This window comes from Pelophylax lessonae, assembly GCF_965119305.1.
Source record: "Pelophylax lessonae genome assembly, chromosome: 4".
NCBI lineage: Eukaryota > Metazoa > Chordata > Amphibia > Anura > Ranidae > Pelophylax > Pelophylax lessonae.
The window spans coordinates 192,568,803-192,593,507 of NC_138771.1; the positions used below are offsets into that span (position 1 = coordinate 192,568,803).

The window sequence follows — 24,705 nt, forward strand, 5'->3', positions numbered from 1 at the left end:
GAGCGGTTTGTCAGCCAGACCTAGGATTGAGCAGTAGTAGACTGTGGTTTGCATCCCAAGTTTGTGCTGTTTTTTCGTGTGTAAGTGTGGTTACACTTTTAATAAAAGGGATACATTTAGCATACAGAAGAGAGCCCCATTAGTTTGTTTGGTTTGATTTATGGACTGATCTAGTTTTGGTAATAGAGTAAGAACCACCAGAGAGCCAGTGCACAGCTGATCCTGGCTTTAAAGGGAACAGGCATGTGACCTTTGTATAATTTTAAGGTCTTAAATTAAGGTGAGAATCCATCTATAACCCCTCTGGTGTTGGAGACTTGGAGTCGGTTCACACTAAGGCGACACGACTCTGTACTACTTCGGGGGCGACTTGTGCATTGCCATGCACCACGACTTCAGAGCGACTTGCATGGACTTCACATAATGGAAGTCTATGCAAGTCGCCCCGAAGTAGTACAGGACCCTTTTTGTAAGTCGGAGCGACTTGTGTCGCTCCTATTAGAACGGGTCCTGTAGCGGTCAATGGACCGCGAGGGAGCGCGACTTGTCAGGCTGACAAGTCGCGCTAGTGTGGACCGAGTCTTGGCATGCGCACTTCGTTTTGCATCTTTGGGAAAGTGAATTGTTGCATACAATTTTTACTTGTAAACAAATGTTAGAAAAAGTCAAGGTTAGCAAGTGGTTAATTCTGCCCTGCAGAATCCACTCTTTAAACCCATCAGGAACATCTACCTAGATGTCTCACAAAGTAGCCTTTAGTTGCAATCACATCTGTTGGAAGTATGTCTGAGCTGGTGGCTCTCTTGAGGGACCTTTCCTCATTCTTGACAGTGTCCTAAGCCCAAAACCATCCTTCCTTCCTGAGGAAGTATTAGTCTTTCACCTCAATACACAGTCCTTCCGTTTTTGTGCTCTGCTGCAAAGCACCCAAAGGAAGTTGCTCTTCATTGCCTGGACATACCTCACAACCACTATCGCTAGATATTACACTCTAAAGAAAATTCCTCTGCTTTTATGTACACACTCCACCAAGTTGGTGTTTCCTGGCTATTCCAGCACAAAGCCTCTGTGGCCCAGCTTTGTAAGGTTGCCATCTGGTCCTTTATTCATAACTTTTTTAAGTTTTATAAGGTGGTGTTCCAGTCTTCTGTGGATGCAGCTTTTGTTCACAAGGTTCTTGTAGCAGTATTCTGAAGTTGGGTTTGTTGATCCTTGTTGTTGGACTTGTTGGCACAGTTCTGTTTGCCTAGTTATTACTCACCTGTCTTATTTGTTGCTTGGGGACATCCCTAGGTCTATAAATACTAAGTCTTTGTACTGTACGATTAGGAGGAATTGTGACACTTGTGTAAATTCTGCATCTTGAGGTACAGGACAATGGACACCCTCCCTTCTGACACTGATTACTTTACGAAGTCTGCAACAAAACTGAGAATTCAGTGTGGTAGGGTTATAAGGAGGAGCCGAAGTCAAAATGCCTTTAGGTTTCTACACCTAATTTGGCATCTTTGAATACTGTGCTTTTGCTCTGAACTATTCAGTGAAATACACAGGTACATAAAAATTCTAATTAAAAAAAAAAAAAAAATTATATATATATATATATATATATATATATATATATATATATATATATATATATATATATATATATATATATATATATATATATATATATATATATTATACAATTTCAGCCAGAAAAAACTTTTCTGCACTGGATACTGCAAACTAGTTGTGAACTCCTTTTTTATTTTTTTAAACTATTTTCTATTGTATGTTTAACAAGGAATGTAAACAAAATACACAACATCATATGAAATCACATACAGTTTTGTACCAATTATATTTTTATTAGGCCAGAGAGGAAAAAATAGAGGGGGGGGGGAGCTACTTTCACTTAATGCAAGACAAATTAAAACAATGGCTTTTGGTAAATGTGGTATTGTCATGTCATATGTCATGTCATTGTCTTGTATAGCCTGTCTGCCCTGAAAACTGTGTTGGTAGGACTATGAACTAAACCTTTATTTTTCATTTTAGCACTTGGTTAATGAATGGTTAAGTGAAAAGCATGAAAAGTCTGGCAAACATGGGGAGACCTTTTTGGAAAGGCCTTTGCGGATAACCACAGACCCCGAAGTTCTGGCAACACAGCTAAATTCTTTACCAGGTCTTGTGTACAGTCCACATGTGTATACCACTCCTAAGCACTATATTCGTTTCACCTCTCCATTCCTGTCTGAGAAAAAGAAGAAACAAAAAGAGGAGGATAATGTTTTAGGGTACTGCAAAAAGGTACATCTTGCTACAGTCTTCATGAATCTTTCTTTTATAGTGTATTCAAATATAGACTACATAACACGAGTACTATGTAATGTACATCTATGCCAGAAGAGCTCTTGTTTAACCTTGTTGAATGTACAGCTTACATTGCTGGCATTGGATAGATTGTAACCGATCTGATAAGCCTTGTGTATTTTATGAGACCAAGGGGAGATAGGTTACTGATCAGGTTGCTTTTGTTTAAATGTCTCTGCGCTCTTCATTTACTTAACTTTTACCTTCTGTTAGCGCAGACCATTGTAACAAAAGAACATCTGTGCTTGTCTGAAGCACTCTCATTTTACAGAAATTCCTCAGTGATTGTGAAAATATCTTGCCATCACTGATGGGGATATCTGTACATGTGCCAATGTGTAACTTTTTGCATAAAGGCGCAGGTTTGAACACTGCAGATTTAACTAAGCATTAAAACACTTAGGAGCTTTTCTGGTTCTTTTAGGCTCCATTCACACCTGGGCGTTTTCAGCTCCAAAAACGCTCAAAAGAAACGCTTCCAAAACGCCCAACAAGTAAAACCCCATTCATTTAAATGGCCCCTGTTCACATCTGGGCGTTTTGCAAAACGCCTGTAGCTGAAAAAAGTACATGAGCTTCTTTTTAGGCTGATTACCAGCGTTTTTGATAGATGTCAATGAAAAACGCCTGAAAAAATCGCGGTAAAAAACGCTACGCTCAAGTGTGAATGCAGCCTTAAAGATGCCTTATTATTGAAGTTACATAGTTGCATAGTAGTTGAGGTTGAATAAAGACAACAGTCCATCCAGTTCAAACTGTGCAGGTGTGTGTCAGTGACGTGATCATTTCCCATAACCCTGAATGTTGTGATCTGTGAGATGCAGGTCTAGAGTCTTTTAAAAGTAGTCCTACTCCCCACAGCTACTACCAATTGTGGAAGAGAGTTCCACATTCTCACCGCCCTTACAGTGAAGAACCTCTTACGCAGCTTAAGGTTAAACTGCCTCTCCTCTGATCTCATTGTGTGGCCACTGTCCTCTTGCACTCCCTGAGACTAAATCGTTTTTCTCCTATGCTGGGATCACCATTGATGTATTTGTAAATTGCTTTTATGTCCCCCCTCAGGCGTCTCCTCTCCAAGGAGAATAAATTAAGCACTTGTAATTCTCATCGTAATTAAGGTCCTCCAATCCCCTAATTAGTTTAGTCGCCTTTCTTTGGGCTCTCTCCAGTTCCAGCACATCCCTTCTGCGGATTGGCGACCAGAACTGGACAGAATACTCCAGATGTGGGCGGACAAGGGTTTTATAAAGGATTATAGCTTTATCTCTGGAATATATCCCCTTCCTTATGTATGCTAATATTCTGCCGGCTTGGCAGTTGCAGCTTGACGTGACGTTGCATACTATTGCTTAGTCTATCTTCTACTAGAACCCCCAGATCTTTCTCCCATCCTGGATTCTCCCAGAGGTTACCCCCCCCCAGATCATAATTTGCGTATGTTTTGAGCCCCCAAGTGCAATACCTCTTTCTCTATCGTTCATTGACGGACGCAGTTCTCTCTTTCATATCAGTAGGGTTATACTGCCCCCTACTGGAGTGGGACATTAGGCAGGAAAAAGTTCTGGCTATGCCTATGGGCAGTCCCGGAGGGTACACCCTCCGTTTTTAATCTGCCTAGTCAGGAGTAAGGACCTAGTTCCTTGCTGGGATCTCTCTGGTCCTGGCATAAGTGGTTTTTTTTTTTTTTTATGTAGAACTTTTTTAGCTAGCCTTTTTTTCTCCAACTTTTTTTCCTTGTGAGCTCTTAAAGCAATTATGCCGGGCTGGGCGACAGACTGGACCCCCATATCCAGTGGTCACCCCAGTCTGGCCAGCGAGCGCGTGCAGGCCTTAGCTCCACGCTGGGTCGGCCGCGACATAGTCCCACTGGACGGGGACTGGCCCCGTGAGTTAAACGTTTCGCCAGGACGCACACGACAGGGTCGAGGCTGATGCTGCAGCGTTCCTATTTGGCCGACAGCCCCCCTGCTCCGGTGGCGTGGGGCCCTGTCAAGAGATGGCGCCTGCCTCTGTTCCCGATATGGTGAGTAGATGTCCCCCCCCCCCCCCCCCTTTCCTGGCGGCGGATTTTGGGGTGGACGCGGGCCCTCTCCCTGAGAAGGTCGGACCCTCGCACTCCTGGGTTCCCTCTGTCCTATTGTGACCCCCCCCCCCCCACGTGGGGGACTGTTTGGGCCTACCTGAGCCTGGGGCCTAGTGTGCAGGCTGCAGGGTGGGCTGGGCGAGTTTGCTGTCCGCGGTGCTCAATGATCGTGCGGGGTGGGTGGGCGGGGGGGACTTGCTGGGGTTCTTAAGTGGATGGTGCAGATGGGCGTTTGGGGGAGGGGGGGCCCCGTTCGCCACGATTTTCGGGCGGGCGCCATTTTGTTGTAGCCTCTGTCTGCTTCTATGGAGGCGGTCATCTTGGTACACCCATTTTCGCCCATTTTGCTGGAGATTTTTTGCAGTGAAGGCCAGTGGGAGTGCCTGGAGGACAGTGAGTCTTGAAAGTGGTCTCTCCCTCTCTGTGGGGGTTTGTTAGGACATGCCTGACCTCCGGGGGGGGGCGCTGTGGGGCCGTTTAGGGGAAAAAAAAACATTTTTTTCATTTATTTTTTTTTTTAAAAGTATGGACCCTGCAGGCCATTTTTTCCCACCTGACCCCCTTACGGAGGCCGCAGGGCCTTCCGGATCTCCACTGTCTGTCTATGCCTTTTCGGCAGTTCGGGACGCATTTGGGCCCGGGGGGTGGTGGTAGGTGCGCTAGAACGTTTCTCCACCTACCCCTGCCTCTTCTGATGTCCCTGAGTCTGAGTCTTTCTCAGCCGCCGCAGACGTGGGCCTCCCTGCTGGGTCTATTACCTTGCGCCCTGTCTGCTCGGATGATGATGACATTTCCACCTCCCCTGCCGCTACAGGCACTGGTGGATGCACTGGCTGCTTTCGGTGCGTGGCACCCTGCAATTTAGGGGTCGCAGCGGCTGCACCTAGGGCGCAGGTGGCATCTGGCACTCGCATGCCACCCGGAGCTGCTTGTTTTGCTGGCTGCTCATGTAGGAGGGGACCGTCTGAGACGTTCCCCTGGGGGGTCTAAGCGGCCTTTGGTGGACATACGGTCTCTAGCTGAATGGGACTACCGTTGTTCCGGTGGAGGAATCCCCATCCTTTAAGGAATTGGGGGATAGGATGGCGCGGGCTGTGGCCTGCGCTCTGTGCTTCCTGGCGTAGCTGCACTGGGAACAGTGTTTGTTTGCCCTTGCCATGCAGGCTCTGCCTGATGGGCGGAGTCCCAACACCGCAATTTAGTGTGGGGCATGTCCCTCTTGCCCTGGGGGAGTTGTTGGTCCAGCTGGCGCAGGGGCTGCATTTTATTTGCGATGTCGCGCTGGTCGAGGCTCCCTTGTATAACACCTTGCCGTTTTTGGCGGTGGTTGACCGGAGTCTACTTGACCGGAGTGTTGGTCTGCGGATCAAACTTCTAAGAAGGTCTTAATCTTTTCAGGGGAATCACCTGTTCGGCGCTGCCCTGGATGACACAGGCTGTCGAGGGTGAGGGCCTTCGTCGCAGTCAGGGTTCCTCCCTTTGAGCTCACAAACATTTTCTTCGTCCCTCGGGGACAGTCGATGTGGCGAAGTCCTTCCTGACTTCCACGTGAGTTCCAGACGACTCTGGTCTAGCGTACATGGGTTTGGTTTTTTTCAGACCTGCGGACAAGGCCTACTCGGCCTGAAGGTGCTTCCTCTCCCATCTAGGGGGTCGAGGGCCTGCTGCTGGCCCGGATCCCAGGCTGACTAGGTTCAGGATGTCATGCGGTCCAGTTGAAAGATCGAGTTTCGATCCGGTTATTTCCGGTAAGGTTTTTCCCTTTTTCCCTTCCAATGTACGGCTGTCTCCGGATCGCTTACAGGCACTCTGTGGGGCAGTTCAGGCTCTGGTTCAACAAGCTGCACCTACTGGTCGTTTGTTGGTTCCGTGCAGATTACAAATTCAAGTTGGTATTGGTTCGCACGGTGGTGGCTTCTCTACATCAGGGGGCTTCCTGGTCTCCATAGACATCAAGCTGCCTACCTTCACGCCCCATTATGTTCTGGACAGCTACGGGTTCTCCGTGTTTTTTTTTTTTTGCCGTGGGGAAGGATCTATTGGTTTGTGGCGTTACCCTTTGGTCTCCCTTATGCTGCTAGGGTCTTCACGGCGGTGTTGGCTCAGGTCCTGGCACTGTTGTGGCAGTGGGGCGTAGCGGCCCTGGTTTCCTGGCCGCTCTGCTTCTCTGTTTGGAGTCCCCTATGGTGCTGACAACGAAGTTGGTTGTCACCGTGGAAACTCTGGTGGAGTTCAGCTGGGTTCTGAACCTTCAGAAATCATCCCTGGTCCTTTTCATGAGACTGGACTTTGAGTCTGACTTTGAACTCGTCCTCTGTCAGGGTGTTTCTCCCTCCGGGGTCAAAACTCTTGGCACTTTAGATTGCGCACGACTGTTGCTGTTCCGCACATGGTCTTCCCTTTGGACCTGCATGTGAGTTCTGGGACTGATGGTGTTGTTTTTCAAGACGGTCCTTTTCGCTCAATCCTTTTGGGGGTTCCCCCAGGAGGCACTCCTCCTTCTCGAAGGTGACTGGAATCCAAACTCTCTGGACTTGCGGATCCGGCTGGGCCGGGTGCCCGGGGAGTCTTGCTCTGGAATCCTTCCTCCCCGTCTACTGGACAATTGTCACCACGGATGCAAGCTTGTCTGGGTGGTGAGTAGTCCTCGACAGGTTTGCTGCTTCGGGAGTATGGTCCCTGGAGGATCCAGGTTACCGCTTATTGTCCTGGGCCTGAGAGCGATCCAGCTTGTCTAGTTCACTGGATGGGGCACCTGCAGCTGTCCGGTGCACTTTCAATTGACTACGCCGCGACCGTGGCTTGTCATTCACCATGGGGGCACCAAAAGTGTCCTTGCTGCCTTGGAAGTAATGTTTCTTTGTTGGGCAGAGAGCGCCTTGACATCCTATGCAGGAAGAGAGAGGGTGTACCCTCCGGGACTGCCCATAGGTGTAGCCAGAGCTTTTTCCTGCCTAGTGTCCTACTCCTGTAGGTGGCAGTATAACCCTACTGATGTGAATCAGAGAACTGCGTCCGTCAATGAACGCAAGAGAAAAGGATTTTACGGTAAGTCAAAATTCCAGTTATTTCTCTACATGAAACCTCATTTGCTGTGTAAGTTGCCCACTCTGTTATTTTGTTCAGGTCATTCTGTAAGATTTCTATATCTTAATGAGAAGTTATTACCCTGTCTATTTTTGTGTCATCCGCAAAAACTGAGATTGAGCTAATGATCCCGTCCTCTGTTAATGAATAAATTGAACAAATGCGGTCCCAGGACTGAGCCTTGGGGGACCCCACTTACCACTCCAGACCAGTCTGAGTATACCACCCTTTGGACATGCCCATGTAACCAGTTTTCTATCCAAGAACAAACCTTGTGGTCGATGCCTGCAAACCTTAGTTTTGTAGATTAAGCGTTTTGTTGGGAACTGTGTCGAATGCCTTGGCAAAATCCTGATACACCACATCCACAGGTCTCCCCCCTATCTAGCTCGCAGCTCACCGCCTCGTAAAATGTTAACAGATTGGTTTGGCAAGAACGTCCTTTTTGTAAACCGTGCTGATTACTGCAGATGATACTGTTGTCATTAGCAAATTCTTGGATATAGTCCCTTATACCTTCCAATAATTTACATACAATTGTTGTCAGGCTGACTGGCCTATATTTTCCCAGAATATCCCTCTGTATCCCTCCGCCCTTTTGAATATTGGTATCACATTAGCTTTCCTCCAATCACCTGGTACAGTTCCTGTCAATATACTGGCTACGAAAATTAGGAACAACGGTCTAGATGTAACCCTACTGAGTTCTTTGAGTACTCTCGGGTGCAAGCCATCCAGTCCTGGTGATTGGTGTTAATGTTCTCAAGTCTTTCCTTGATTTCACCCTCTGTTAGCCACTGCGGCAAGTCCTGTGATGTGCTGCTAACCATACAGTCCTGGTCTGTATACCTCTCCTTTTCGTGTGTAAAAACCGAGGAGAAAAAAGTATAGTACAGTTGCCTTCTCTGTGTCCTCTGTAACCATCCTCCCATCATTGTTAATTATGTGTGTAACATGCTGTGACCTCGCTTTTTTGCTATTAATATATTTAAAGAATTTTTTTTTTTTTTTTTACCCTCCTCTGCGTCTCTCAAAGTCATTTTTAGCCATCCTGATTTCGTTTTTAGCGTTTCTTGTTAGATTCCTTGTATTGGTGGCAAGCCGATTTTTTTTTTTTTTTCCTCTCTAATAAGCATTTTTACACTACGGTTTAGCCACCCTGGTTAGACCTTGGCTTTTCTATATTTCCCATTGGAATGCACTTTGAGATACTTTAGTTTAATATGTTCCTAAAGCATTCCCATTTTTCCCCCGTGTTCAATGTTCCTGGGGCTAGGTCCCAATTTATGTTCTCTATTATTGAGCACATTTTAGGAAATTTTGCCCTTATGAAGTTTAGGGTCCTTATGTTCCCCTCGTGCCTTGTTGTCCTAGGGTTTACTCCTAAATGTGATCATCCTGTGATCGCTAGAACCCAAGTTGTCCTGTACTTCCTCATCTGAGATTAGACCAGAATAGTTTGTAATTAAAAGATCTAGCAATGCATTCTTGTAGGAAAATTCACCATCTGGGACTTGTAGTTGTCCTGTAAGACATTCATGAAATGACTGCTATTACTGAGTGAGCTGTTCCCCTCTTCCCAGTCAATATCGGGATAATTGATGCCCCCCATTACGATGAGTTGTCCCTGCTTTGCCGCTATCCCAACTGTAATAGAAATTCCAGCTCTACCTCCTCCCTTTGGTTGGGGGTCCTATAAAATACTCCCACTATTACTTCCCCCTTCTTTCTTGGGGAGTTCTATCTACACGGATTACGCCCTCTTCCCTTCCATAATGTCACTCCTCTCTACCACCCTTACGTTATTTTTGAGATCGACATACTCCTCCCCCTCTTTTGGCTTCCCTGTCCTACCTATACACGAATACCCTTCAATATTCGCCTTGCCAGCCAGTCGTGTGATGGGTCAAACCAAATTTCTGTTATTCCCACAAGGTCTATGTCCTCCTCGTGTATTAACAATTCCAATTCTTCCATTTTATTAGCTAGGCTTCTGGCACTTGTGTATACCCCTCTTAGTGTTGTAGGAGTTGCTAGTGATTTATCATTAAGTTTATTCCTGTTTGGTTTATGATTTGTCTGCTCATTCTCTCCCCCCCCCCCCCCCATAATAGCTTCTGTCTTTTGCTCACTACTAACTGTCACTACCTCTGAGCCTCCCCCCCAACACCAAGTTTAAAAGCCCCTCTAACTTTGTGGCTATCTTTCTTCCCAATAGAGCTGTACCATCCCAATTAGGGTGCAGCTTGTCCTTACTTAAAGAGCTGATAAGTGGCTGAGAAGTCAGCCCAGTTCTCCAGGAACCCTAACCCCTCCTTCCTACACCAGTTTCTCAGCCACTTGTTTAGTTCCCTAAGCTGCCTCTGGTGTGGCTCGAGGTACAGGTAGTATTTCAGAGAAAACCACCCTGGAGGTCCTTTTCCTTAATCTATTCCCTAAGTCCCTGAAATAATTTTTTTGGATCCTCCTCCTTCCTCAGACAAGATTTGTTGGCATGCATGTGGGTCTGAAATTTGGGGAAGGAGAGACTGTTTAGCAACAAAGTGCAGTAAAGATGTTGACATGTGACACACAGGTTTTCATGATATATCATTTGAGGAACCAGAACAATCCTATTGCTGACCTCTTCCACTTTTAGGCCAGCCATACACTGAGCAAATTTCTTTCCTGCAAACACAGGTTGCTGAAAATAAATTTGCTTGATTCCCCCATTAACGGACAGCGTTGATGCAGGAATCTCACCTGCTGGGCCATTGACGAGGTTTGTATACCAATGCTAGAAGTCTGGGTAACAAGATGGGAGAACTGGAGCTGCTAATTTATGAGAAGGATTTTGATTTTGTGGGATATTCAGAGACTTGGTTTGACAGCTCTCATGATTGGCTGGCAAGCTTTCAGTGGTATTCCCTTATCTCAGAGATAGGGATGGTAAAAAAGGGGGAGGGGTATGCCTGTATACCAAAAATGATGTGCAAGTGAATATGGGGGACAATATCACTAATGGAGCTAGGGAGGAGGTGGAATCCTTATGAAAAGACTTTCAAAGGGAGGGAACTAAGGGGAAAGTAATACTGGGCATATGCTATAGGTCTCCTAACCAGAGGGAGAAGGGGGAGGCGGACCTCCTATCACAGCTTGTAATAGCAGCAAGGATGGGAAATGTCATTATAATAGTAGTAAGAAAGCGAGGCCAGATGATATTGGCCTCATAAAAGCATGATGAATGTAATCTGGCTATAAAGAACAGAGAGAAGGCAAAGGTTTTGAATAAATTCTTCTCAGTCTTCACAAAAACTATTTTAAATTCAGTAACCTAGACTGTAATGTTAATAACATGCAACAGGAAGCACCCTCATGGTTAACCAGAAGACAGTCATAAATACACTTGAAAAACTTAACGTAAATAAGTCACCGGGACCAGATGGCTTTTACCCGAGGCTCCTTAAGGCACTCAGCCAGGTAATAGCCAGACCATTATTCCTAATTTTTATGGACCGTCTGCTGGCGGGAATGGTATCAGCTGATTTGAGAAAAGCCAAGGTGGCACTAATCTTTAAAAAAAGGGCTGTGGTATATCCCTGGGAACTACAGGCCATCTAGCCTAATAAAAATAGTCTGCAAGCTTTTGGAGGGCCGAGGTATATCCCTGGGAACTACAGGCCATCTAGCCTAACCTCAATAGTCTGCAAGCTTTTGGAGGGGATAAGGGACTATATACAAGATGTTAGTAATGAAAACTATCATTAATAGTAATCAGCATGGATTCATGAAGGCTCGTTCTTGCCAGACCAATCTATTAACCTTCTATGAGTGCCGGTTCACACTATAGCGTGAGCGCACTGCTCCTTCATTACATGCGATCGGATGTGCAGATGCGAATTCAGCCATACACTTTGTATGGCTAAATTTGCACTGCACCCGCACAAAAGTCGCAAATGAGGCATTTTTTCAGCCGCATCAGGATCAGATCGCACAGTGGTTTACACTTGTGCGATCCGATCCTGTGCGAACTGTCACTGAAGAAGTGAGCTGCCATATAGATAAAGGAAGGCTTTTGGATGTGGTGTGTCTGGATTTTGCTAAGGCATTTGATAGTTACCCTATGGTCCATACCTACGTACCTTAGTTTATACAGTAAAGGTTTGGGGGGAGTACCTGGATTGAAAACTGGCTTCAGGGGCAAGTCCAAAGGGCGGTAGTAAATGGCGAGTACCCAGAATGATCTGGTGTGGAAAGTGGGGTCCCCAAGGATCTGACCTGTGACCAGTCCTGTTTAATTTATTCATAAATGATCTAGAGGATGGAATAAACAGCTCAATCTCAATATTTGCGGATGATACAAAGCTATGTAAGGCAATAACTTCTATGCAGGATATGTTAACATTCCAAGAAGACCTGAACAAAATAATGGGGTGGGCAACTACATGGCAAATGAGGTGTAGTGTAGAAGAATGTAAAGTAATGCATTTGGGTGCCAAAAATACGAACGCAAGTCACTCACTAAAGGGTTAACCTCTAAGGGAATCTAGGATGGAAAAGGACCTGGGAGTCCTAGTAGATGACAAGGTCAGCATTGTTATGCAATGCCAAGCTGCTGCAAGCAAAAACAACAATAATGTAATAAAAAGGGGATTCACTCCAGAGATAAAACAATAATTCTCCCACTCTACAAGACTCTGGTCCAGCCGCATCTGGAGTATGCTGTCCAGTTTTGGGCACAAGTCCTCAGGAAGGATGTGTTGGAACTGGAGAGAGTCCAGAGTAGAACAACAAAGCTAATAAAGGGACCGGAGGACTTTAGCTATGAGGAAAGACTACAAGCATTGAACCTATTCTCTCTGAAGAGGAAAGACTACAAGCATTGAACCTATTCTCTCTGAAGAGGAGACGCTTGAGAGGGGATATCAATGTACAAACACCGTACTGGCGACCCTAGCATAGGAAAAAACTTTTCAGCGAGAGGAAATTTATAGACACGCGCCCCTTTACTAAAGTTAGAAGAGAATCTGTTTAACCTTAAACTGCGTAAAGGGTTCTTTACTGTCAGAGCGGTAAGGATGTGGAATTCTCCTCCGCAAGCAGTGGTATCAGCAGGGAGTGTTGATGGCTTCAAAAAACTACTGGATGGGCACCTTAACAACCATAACATAATGGAGTATAAAATGTACTATTGACCTAAACATACACTCACACATCCATCGTAAGTTGAACAGGATGGACTGGTCTGTTTTTTTTTTTGTTTTTTTTTTCAACCTCATTAACTATGTAACTATTGTCTTCTCCAGGCGGGGGAAACTATAGCAGCCACTAGCGATAATCGCAGGTAAAACCTGGCATGCTGCTTGTACCAAAGTTGATTGATCGATCAACTCGGTACATTCAGCCTGCCCATACATGTTCGAACCATGTATGGCTTGCCTAAGTCCCCTGGCTATTATGCTGCCTCTCTTTACTTTGAATCTCTGACTCAAAAAAGTACTGTGTATGAGGAGTTCTGTCTTTTATTTGAATGCTTGTTCTGAGTCAGTAACTCAGAAATTTTAAACAGCCAGCCTACTAGCATTTTCAGAAGGTTGGCGGTGGCAGCCTTTTCCCCATATTTCTTTCTTTACCTCAAAGGATGAATGCGTGGTTACCTTAAGGAAAGGAATGCTGCCAGTGGATTGAAGTATGACATGAGGTATACAAGCATTAGAACAATGATGAAAGAAAATAGTGCATTATAAACTTTAGAAGAAAGCCAATCGGCATGTAATACCTCGTTACTTGGCAAATGTGTACATTCGTTTGCTGTTGTAGAATGTTAAAAACTGGAAAATGACACACTTATTTTTTTGTTTTTAGCGGTGGCTGAAACAAGCTTTGGAGGAGGAACATTCTGCACCTTTGAATCCATTTGATTCTCCTGCTCAAGATCGACCGCAAAGCCCCAGTACATTTGCAGAAAATAAGTGCCACTTAGTCATGAATGGCAGTTGCCCACTGACAGGTGAGATGAATGTGTGTTTATAGAACAGGGGACTGTGACCCACCCACCTTGGATTCTTAATGCACTTTCAAATACCTATGTGTGCCCCGACCCTCATGTTGGATGTTCTGTATAGTGTGCACCCAGGACTTTATTCATCTAGTGCACATATGTACAACACAAGGCCCTAGGGCCGAATCCAGACCACAATGCTGTTTCGTGTGACCCTGGCACCCCTCCTGCAGCTGCAGAATCCCATTTGGCCTCCATCCCCACCTTGTCTCGGCAGTCAGGCTGGAGGACAGAACTCCTTTGCCAGATTGTGTGCCTCTGCAGCCACAGCATCCCCTCATCTCTGCCTCCCCTGGTCTCCGCATTCAGCAGATTCTGGCAGCTGACTTAAGCCCTCCTCTGGTCCTCCTCCAGTTCCTGCACTTTTTTTCTGCTTCTCGCACCTGATCTAGTGTGTATTTTGTGTATCTGTTCTTATGAACAGGGAGTTGCATCACAAGAATTTAGGCTAGAAATGTGTTTTTTGTGTTAACTTTTTGTGTTTTTTTTTATTTATTTTTTTAATTGTAGACCTAACAACCCCTTTGAAAAAAAGGAGAATGTATCACTTGTTGGACTGTTCGTACTCAGAAAATTCTACACCTACTGCATCCCCTTATGCAACACCAACACGTATAGATATGCCTTCTGCGGATGCATTACTGTTCAGTACTCCTCCCAGGATAAAGGTAGAGGATGAAACCTGTCGTAACAGTTACAAGCAGACCTATTCACCGGTTACTCCTGTAACGACCTGTGTCCGTGGAAATCACTTGCATTTTGAGGTAAGCAACTTCTAATGAACCCTACATTTTCTCCTCGTGGTCATAAAAAGATTAGTTGGCCGAAGTTTGGTATTTCACTTTGCTGGTATTAAGATAGCTAATAGCTTGAAGTTATGCACCGACTCTTCCTTGATCTTCCTAGTTTGGTTTCTTTCTTTTCCTGCCTTTTAATGTTTTCAACAAGAGCTTATATCTCCAAAAAAAAAAATATATTTTATATCCGATTTTTCTCTACCTGCTTTAAACTTATATGCTGTCTGTTTGGGCCCACCAACCCCTGTATTTCACTTCCCTTTCCACAGTTCAAATATTTAAATAGATTGATGAACATACTGCCAAGATGTGCACTTTTTTTTTTTTTTTAAAGCCTTTTGTGGAAATGTAGAAACTTACCTCTATATTAAATATATCTAGTACAGAGGAACAGTGTTCAGTAAACATGGAAACTTCTTTTTAAGTCAGTAACTATTTGACATTTATACTGGAGTTTTCCAATTGAAAAAATCCTTTAAATTTTACAGTCTGTATCACTGATGTCTGAGCAGCAGCATAGGATACCTTTTATCATTAGTTAAGGTTGTGCGAATAGATACCTTTCTAACCACTTGCTGCAAAATTTGATTCTGTAATTTGGGAATTCAAGCAAAGTTATTTTGGCATGATTACACATTTTACAATTCCCCCCCTCCCCCCCCATTTTGAGTGGCGTGACCAAATTGTCCCATGGACTTGAAACATTGGTGCTGCTGACATACACAGCTTGAAGGAGAATGTAGCAGTTTTATTTAATTTGGATGTTTTTTGGGAATTGGGTGATTTTATTTACTTTCACTCTTTATTTTTAGAGCATTTCTTCCCCAGAAAGTTCTCCTGAGCTAAACAGAAGATCCAGTAGCCAGGAGGTAAGTTGTTGTTGTTTTTTTTTTTTTCTTTTGCTTGTGTTCTGTTTTCATTGTGAATTTCTTACTAATATAAAGTAAAATGTACAGCACTAATCACAAATACCTAAGCCCTCATTTTGTAGCTGCAAAACTTTCAGTGAAAAAAATAAAATTTTTAAATGGTGTCTCTTCACAATTGAGCACTCAAGGAGTACAGAAGGTTCTTTTCAGGCAGATTAAGGCGCTTTTGGCCCTACAGATTCCAATTGGAGTGCCTTAAAACAAAATAACACACTTTTAACCACTTAAGCCCCGGAAGATTTTACCCCCTTCCTGACCAGGGCCTATTTTGCGATTCGGCACTGCGTTACTTTAACGGACAATTGCGCGGTCGTGCGACGCTGTACCCAAATTAAATTGACGTCCTTTTTTTCCCACAAACAGAGCTTTCTTTTGGTGGTATTTGATCCTGTGCGATTTTTTTTTTTTTTGCGGGATTTCGACATTGCGGCGGACAGATCGGACCCTTGACTGACATTTTTGACACTTTTGGGGGTACCAGTGACATTACTACAGTAATCAGTGCTATACATATGCACTGTTACTGTAAAAATGACACTGGGAGGGAAGGGGTTAACTTTATTGGAGAGGGAGGGGGTTAAGTGTGTCCCTAGGGGCGTGTTTCTTACTGTGATTGGATGTGGCTTTGTGTGTAACAGCACAGATCAACGGTCCTACATAGCAGGACCGAGTGATCTGTGCTTTTACACAGGGGAGAGTGACAGGCGGCTTTGTTTACATTAGCCGCCTGCCTTTCTCCCTCTCTACCCGACGATCGCGAGTGACCGGCTGACATCGGGTCTGCCGGTCACACGCGCCGGCTTCTTCTGGTACGAGCGGGGGTGGGAGCGCGCCCCCGGCGGCGCGCGCTCGCCCCCAATTCGCTCCCAGGCTAGTGACGTACCGGTACGTCACTTTGCCTGGGAGGGGCTGACCACCGCCGTATATAGTCGGGTGGCGGTCGGCAAGTGGTTAAGTGTGTTTTTCAGTTTCTACTATAGACAGTTTATGGGGCCAAAAACCTACTCTCCTTCCCAAACGAAGGTCCTATATTACGTCTCATCTAAAATGCAAAAGAAGTAAAAAAAAAAAAAAAAAGCTTTAAAATTACATGGATACACAAGCTAAAATGTGAATGTGAAGCATTGTTCACTTTCGGGGTGCTAGAATCACCTACACAAGAACAGACTGGATTTCCTTTTGGAAGAGAAATTTAGTATCTTAGATGGTTTATTGCTGCAGATTCCAGTCTGCCTTCTGAGAAGATTCCAGATTGTTTCAGAAACTAAGATGGGAATATATTGTGCTAGTGCCAAATCCTGAAAGTCTGTAATCGGCCATCGAGCGTAGTTTTTTTTTTTTTTTGTATGCAGGCATAATTGTCCTTTAATTTTGCTTGCATATACATGTATACTTTGCAAGTTAGCCATATGACAGAATCTGCTTTTTTTTTTTTTTTTTTTTTTTTCCGCTTGAGCCATACAATGGGAGCTGTTTACAGTTCAAATTTTCCCACACCATACTTCACACAGCTGCACTTGTTGACGCAGTCCAAACTCAGCAGGAAAGTGCACTGGAAAGCAGGCTTGTTAAGTGAAAAAAAAAAAGAAAAACTATAAATGGGATAAGCATTTGCACACCTGATGTCTCTCTTCTGTGTGTGCATTGTCAATTTCTGGAAGCTGAGAGGATTCTACAAGTGTGTATGCTCTATTCTAATGTATCCTGTGCACAGTCAGATTATACTCTGTGCTAATGCAGGCTACTGCTTAACAGACCACAGTCAGAATGTACTCCATGATTTGTAGGCTGAGTAACATTTCAGTCAAACTGAACCCTGCTTATGCGGGCTAAGTAACAGATCAGTCAGATTGTAGTCTATTCGAATGGAAGTTGACTAACAGCCAGGCATATTTTCTTAACTGGTAGTTCCTGGATCCAGTGGAGTGGTTCCACTGAGTGGTAATTGGATGGGGATGTTTGATGTAGACCTTTTGGCTTCCATATTTAACAACAAACTGGACAGGATTCCAGGTACAGAGATCCTCTTAACAGAAGCATGGATCCTCTGGTGTCTCCGTGGAATCCGTACACCTTTATCTGTGCCCTTCCTCTCCTGAAACGCCTTCAATATTTGCTTTGCAGGATTGAGATGGAAGTCACTCAAGTAATCCTTACTGCTCTTGGCTGGCCCAGACAGATGTGGTACAAACACCTTGTAAAACTCCTGGCAGGCAATCTGCTGAATCTTCTTTCCAAGGGGTTGATTTTCCATACTACTTCATGGTAGCTGTCTTTTTTCTGGGATCATGTGCGTTTCTGAATGCTTGCGTTTACAGCAAGGCTAACAGCTAAGATGACTACTTCCCGTAAGGTCTGTGATTGGACATGGACATTTGCTAGGTGTGAGTCGGGGCTTCCATGCTTGGTTTCCCTGTTGGACGAGTCCTTTCCTTCCTGCAGCTGGGTCTGTACTAGTGTCTGGCTCTCAGCATTTCATGGTCCACGTTTCTACTTAGTTTATCTTGTTTCAAAGACCACTAATCCTTCATTCCTTAATTTAGATATTTGTACAGGAAGTCTATCGTATAGCTCCCCCTGTTTGACACCGAGAACCAGATTCAGATACCGGAGTCACAGGGGAACAAAGACCATCAAGTGATCCAGTTAGACACATTTCTCTTTCGACTTTCACCCACAAGGTGTTTTAACTGGATATCCTGGATTTCTGTATTCTCACAGGATTATTGTGGTGTTGAGGCCCAGGAATTCTTAACAAGGTTCTGCATTCACCTCAACTTAGGGCATTGTTCTCTAGCCCCTCTATCTGATTTTCAGTTCATATCTATTGCCTAAATAAGTATTGAGCTGCACCCACTGATTTAATTTGTCTTGGTGAATCGCATAAGGGTACACCCGCTTCTTGTTCCACCACCTCTAGGTGTCCTTGGCCAACTCTCATCCAAATTTGTGATCTTTAAAATCAGGTTGCACACTTTCCCATCAAGGTGCGCTTGTGTGCAAGAAGCATCTGTGTGAGGCACGGCAGCAGCCACACAGCGCCTCCTTCACATCTCCTTGCTGCTGCAATTGATCCCTTGTATACAGCAGTGCCTGCGCTGACACCCACGCCCTGTGTGTCACCCTCCAACCCACACCACCATCTGGAGACTTCCATCTATGAGGATGACCTGCCTGCTACCACATCATGTGCCTTTTTTGCCATTTAAGTGCGATTTAATAAATGTGCTTTAAAAACTTCCTTCACTGACCTGACACCCTTTGTTTTCCATTGTATACTGCAGACAAAACAGCAAGTCTCTGCTCCAGGCATTTGACGTCAACAGAAAACTGCTGCCTGCATGGGGCACAAACACCCCTAAACTTGGCCATACCTTATACAATTTTACTTTTGATTTGCCAAAACCATATAATATGAGGTCAGACCTAGACAATTTCAATTTGCACTCTATCAGGCAGGACCTTGCACTACATAGTTGAAGGTAAATCTAAAGGAATTTTAAATAAGAAAATTGTACACTGCTCAAAACGAGTTAAGGTAACACTTTTTAATCAGAGTATAGCATTAAGTCAAACTCCTGGGATATTGATCTGGTCAGTTAAGTAGCAGAGGGTGTTGTTAATCAGTTTCAGCTGCTTTAGTGTCAATGAAATTAACAGGTGCACAAGATTGGCAACTCATCTTTTCTGACTGTTTTTCATTAGTTTTGCATTTAACTAGGGTCAGTGTCACTACTGGTAGTAGGAAGCGATACCTGGACCCTATAGAGGTTGCACAGGTAGTCCAACCCCTCCAGGATGGCACATGAGCAGGTTCACCCTGAGCACATGTGGCAGACCATGAAAGGGTTTGGAGAAGCCGTGGGGAACATCATGCTGCCTGTAACATCGTTCAGCATGACCGGTGTGGTGGTGGGTTATTGCAGGTCTGTGGAGGCATATCCATGGAAGGATGCACAGACCTATTTAGGCTAGACAATGGCACCCTGACTGCCATTAGGTATCAAGATGAAATCCTTGGACCCATTGTAAAAGCCTATGCTGGTGCAGTGGGTCCTGGGTTTTGAGGAATTGATACCTTTGACTGGCCCCCATGCTTGCCTGACCTAAATCCAATAGAACACCTCTGGGATATTGTTTTAGTCCATCTGACGCCACCAGGTTGCACCTCAGTCTGTTCAGGAGCTCAGTGATGTCATGGTCCAGATCTAGGAGGAAATACCCCAGGACAACATCCGTCATCTCATTACAAGCATGCCCTGACATCAGGCATGCATAAAAGCACGTACAGGCCATACAAACGGAGTACCATTTTGAGATGCTGCAATGAAATTCCAGCAAAATGGACTAGCCTGCTGCATCATTTTTACACTTTGATTTTTGGGTCGTCTTTGAATTCAGCCCTCTGTAGGTTGATAATTTTAATTTCCATCAAACGATGTGGCATCCTATTGTTCCTAACACATTACCCAGTCCATATCTGTATAGATATCCAGCATGGTATGATTTTTTTTACTCCATTGAGATCTGATGTGTTTTCAAAGTGTTCCTTTAATTTTTTTTTAGGCGTGTATAATGGCCAGCCTTAAAGCCAACTTGTGGGTGTTTTTTTTTTTTTTTTTTTAAATGCAAATGGCCAAAAATGATTTTTGGCCATACGTCCGCTGTAATGCAACTTAATATTTTTGTCTTTCATATGCAAATGTATTACTAGCTGTTCTCTTATTTTATAGTATTTGCATCACTTTGAATAGATTTTTATTTGCGTGACTTATGTAACAATATAAGTTATATACGTATAAAATATAAATATCTACAGTACTATGCTAGTCAGTCAGGCCAGAGCACCTGCTGCCATTTTTGTTTGCACTCTGGTTCCCATGTTTTCGTTCATACACTGAACAAAATTATAAACGCAACACTTGTTTTTGCCCCCATTTTTCATTAGCTGAACTCAAAGATCGAAGACCCTTTCTATGTACACAAAAGGCATATTTCTCTCAAATATTCACCAATCTGTCTAAATCTGTTAGTGAGCACTTCTCCTTTGCCAAAATGCTGATTAGCCAACATGATTATTGCACAGGTGTGCCTTAGGCTGATCACAATAAAAGGCTACTCTAAAATGTTCAGTTTTATTACACAGCACAATGCTTGAGATGTCGCAAGTTTTGAGGGAGCATGCAATTGGCATGCTGACTGCAGAAATGTCCACCAGAGCTGTTGCCTGTGAAGTGAATGTTCATTTCTCTACCATAAGCCATCTCCAAATGCGTTTGAGAGTTTGGCAGTACATCTAACTGGCCTTACAACCGCAGATCACGTGTAACCACACCAGCTTAGGATCTCCACATCCAACATCTTCACGTCCACGATCATCTGAGACCAGACAGCTGCTGCAACAACCGATTTGCATAACCAAAGAATTTCTGCAAAAACTGTCAGAAACCGTCTCAGGGAAGCTCATCTGCATGCTCGTCGCCCTCATCGGGGTCTCAACAAGACTGCAGTTCGTCAAAACCGACTTGAGCGGGAAAATTCTCACATTCGATGGCATCTGGCACTTTGGAGAGGTGTTCTCTTCAAGGATGAATCCTGGTTTTCACTGTTCAGGGCAGATGGCAGACAGTGTGTATGGCATCGTGTGGGTGAGCGGTTTGCTGATGTCAACATTGTGGATTGAGTGGCCCATGGTGGCGGTGAGGTTATAGCATAGGCAGGCGTATGTTATGGACAACAAACACAGGTGCATTTTGATGACATTTTGAATGCATAGTGATACCGTGATGAGATCCTTAAGGCCCATTGTTTTGTCATTCATCCACAACCATCGCCTCATGTTGCAGCAGCATAATGCATGGTCCCATGTTGCAAGGATCTGTACACATTTCCTGGAAGCTAAAAACATTCCAGTTCTTGCATTGCCAGCATACTCACTGGACATGTTACCCATTGAGCATTTTTGGGATGCTCTGGATCGGCGTATAGGACAAGCGTGTTCCAGGTCCTATCCAGCAACTTCGCACAGCTGTTTTAAGAGGAGTGGAACAACATTCTACAGGCCACAATCGACAACCTGATTACCTCTATGCGAAGGAGATGTGTTGCACTGCATAAAGCAAATGGTCACGCCCGGACCCTCCCCTATACAGTAAAACTGCACATTTTAGAGTGGACTTTATTGTGGCCAGCCTAACGCATACCTGTGCAATATTCATGCTGTCTAATCAGCATCTTGATATGCCACACCTGGGAGGTGGAGGGATTATCTCAGCAAAGGAGAAGTGCTCACCAATACAGATTTCAACAGATTTGTGAATAATTGAGAGAAATGGGCCTTTCGTGTATATAGAAAAAGTCTTAGATCTTTAAGTTCAGCTCTTGAAACATGGGGGCAAAAACAAAAGTGTTGCATTTTATAATTTCTTTCATTCATCGACCGACACAGCTCCATCTAGTCAGAGACTATAGGGTTATGCTCCTATCAGGAATAGGCACTAGGCAGGACAAAAGCTTAACACCTATGGGGACTGTCCCTGCAGGCATAACCCCCACACTCAAATAGTAGTTGGGGTTGAATAAAGACAGTAGTCCATCCAGTTCAACCTGTGTAGGTGTGTGTGGCCGTAATCATCTCTCATACCCATGAATGTTCTGATCATTGAGATGTATGTCCAAGAGTCTTTTGAAAGCAACCATACTTCCCGCAGAAACCACCTCTTGTGGTATAGAATTCCACAATCCTGTAGCCCTAACAGTAAAGAACCTCCTGCGTTGCCTGAGGTTAACACTTCTCCTCTAATCGCATTGTATGCCCTCGAGTCCTCATTTAATCCTTTCGACTGAATAGCTTTTTCTTCTATTCGGAGATCACCATTGAGGTATTTATAAATTGCTATCATGTTCCCTCTCAGGCGTCTCTTCTCCAGGGAGAATAAATCAAGCGATTGCAGACGCTCTTCATAATTAAGGTCCTCCAATCCCCTAATTAGTTTAGTTGCCCTTCTCTGGACTCTCCAGCTCCAACACATCCCTCCTGAGGACTGGCGACCAGAACTGGACAGAATACTCCAGATGCGGTCAGATCAGAGTTTTATAAAGTGGTAGGATTAGTTTTATCTCTGGAATACATACCTTTCTTTATGCATGCTAATATTCTGCGGGCTTTGGCAGCTGCCGCTTGACATTGCATGCTATTGCTTAGTCTATCCTTTACCAAGACTCCCAGATCTTTCTCCATTTTTTATTCCCCCAAAGGTTCCCCCACTAAAGTGTATTGTGCTTTTATGTTTAGTCCCCAAGTGCAGAACCTTACACTTCTCCACATTAAACCTCATTTGCCATGTTGTTGCCCACTGTTATTTTGTCCAGGTCATTCTGTAGGATATCTGCTTCATGCCGTACAGTTATTGCCCTACCCAATTTTGTGTCATCTGCAAAAACTGATATAGAACTACTGATCCCGTCCTCAATGCTGTTTATGAATAAATTGAACAGGGTTGGTCCCAGGACTGAGCCTTGGGGGACCCCACTTACCACCTCAGTCCAGTCTGAGTATTTGCTATTTATTACCACCCTTTGGACACGCCCTTTTAGCCAGTTCCGTATCCAAGAGCAAACCTTGTGGTTGATGCCTGCAGACCTTATTTTATAAATTAAGCGCTTGTGGGAAAATGTATCAAATGCCTTAGCGAAATCCAGGTACACCACATCCACTGGTCTCCCCCTTGCTATCATCAAACCGCTTGTTTCTGTCTAGTTTAAGGAATAGGACCTAGCTTCCTGCTGGGACTTCGGTCTTAGCTATTAGAGGGAAGTTTGTTTTATTTTTCTATTTTCACTAGTTAGTTCCTGAGCACCAAGATCCACATGAACTACAAGCAACAGCCGGCTGAGGTTTCGCACTGAATAATCTAGATTCTTAAGGTTTCCCAGCCTGGCCAGCGAGCGTGAGCAGGTTATAGTCCAGAACTAGGCCTCGCCACGACAGTGCCCTGACGGATGGGGACGAGCCTGCAAGTGGACCTTCTCCCTGGAACACACAAGACCTGGAACGCCCTGAGTCGCAGCTTCCCCTTGGCTGACAGCACCCCCATCCCGGGAGAGAGGAGAGGTGATCTGTTTTGGAATGGTGCCCACCTGGTACCGTGGTATGGTGGGTAAATTGTCCCCCAAAAACCCCTGGCAGTCTCAGGCCGGACGTGGGACCTTCCCTGGATTAGTTGGACCTTAGGTGCTTCTTCGGTTCTCCTAGCATCTCGGAGGACTAGTCCTGTGTACCCCACGGCATTCCCCTACCCCTAGAAGGTTTTTTCCTTGGGGGGGGGGGGGGGGTAATAACGGGGCCCTTGTTACGCTTATTTGAGGGGGGTGACTTGTCCTGTGTGGGCCCCAGACCTTCCGATGCCTATTGTTCTGGGCCCCCTTTTGGGGGTCCTGGAGACCACATTGCTCGCCACGGGGCCGCCATTTTGCTGTGGATCGTGATTTTTATATTCTTATTAGATTATATTGGCAGCCATTTTCTATAATTCCCTGTTGAGAATGCATGAGCGGCCATTTTCCTGAGGTCCATAGGCTGGACAGGCATGCGGCATGGTTTTTAAAATATAAAGGCTGAGTTTTCTCTTCCTCTTCCTGTACAGTCAGTGTCAGTTTTTTTTTAGCACAAATCGTGCTGGAAGTCTCCTCTGGTCTAGTAACGTATTCCAGGGGTTCCCTGTGGGTTTTTCTTATAATAACCAGGGATTGTGAGCCTGCACTTATAGCGGTGGGACCGTGTTTTTGGCTGTCTTACAGAGGCACTGCCCAATTATTTAAAAAAAGTGTAACATGGAGTCCCAGGTTAATATTTCACGTGCAGACCCCCTGGGAGCGATTGCGGGACCTTCTGGTTCCTAGCCAGAGATTGCAGTTTTTTTTGCAAAATTTGATGTCTAAGGTGGATTTCTGTCATTGCTAGTGCTGCGAACCGCAAACGCCCTCCGCCCTCACCTCCATCTGCAGGATCTTCGGGCTCTGAAATAGACATGGCAGCTGCAGACCACCCTGAGGGGTCGGTGTCGTCTCATTCCGACAGTGAAGAAGACCTGTCCTCCTCAGCCGATGCGCTGGAACACGCTTTGGTGGAAGCTCTGATCATTTGTGCGGGAAAGTTTAAAATTGGTTGATGAACCCACAGCACCGGGTACGCAGGTGTCTTCTGGCCCCCACAAATTCCGTAAATCGGACAAGGTGTTCCCATGCCCAGACTTGTTTCATACTAGTGTGGGTGAACAATGGCTGCGCATTAGGCACGTTAGTGGTGACTAAGCGTTTTGCACGCTGTTGCCCCGTTTGCGCAGGCAATGTCTACTAAAAAAAGTGGATCCCCCGGAGTCCAGGTTAAATAAAGCGACTCTGGTA

The 24,705-nt window shown here is 44.9% G+C and overlaps 1 protein-coding gene across 5 annotated transcripts in view; it reads left to right on the forward strand.

Moving 5' to 3' along the window:
- The window catches only part of KMT2E (lysine methyltransferase 2E (inactive)), a 176,729-nt gene that overhangs the window by 117,085 nt on the left and 34,939 nt on the right, over nt 1-24,705 (forward strand). For all 5 annotated transcript variants that reach the window (XM_082254414.1, XM_082254415.1, XM_082254412.1 and 2 more), the window contains 4 exons: nt 2,044-2,298; nt 13,379-13,523; nt 14,085-14,338; nt 15,184-15,240. In XM_082254414.1, coding sequence (XP_082110540.1) covers nt 2,044-2,298; nt 13,379-13,523; nt 14,085-14,338; nt 15,184-15,240 — 711 coding nt within the window. The remainder of the gene's footprint in view (nt 1-2,043; nt 2,299-13,378; nt 13,524-14,084; nt 14,339-15,183; nt 15,241-24,705) is intronic.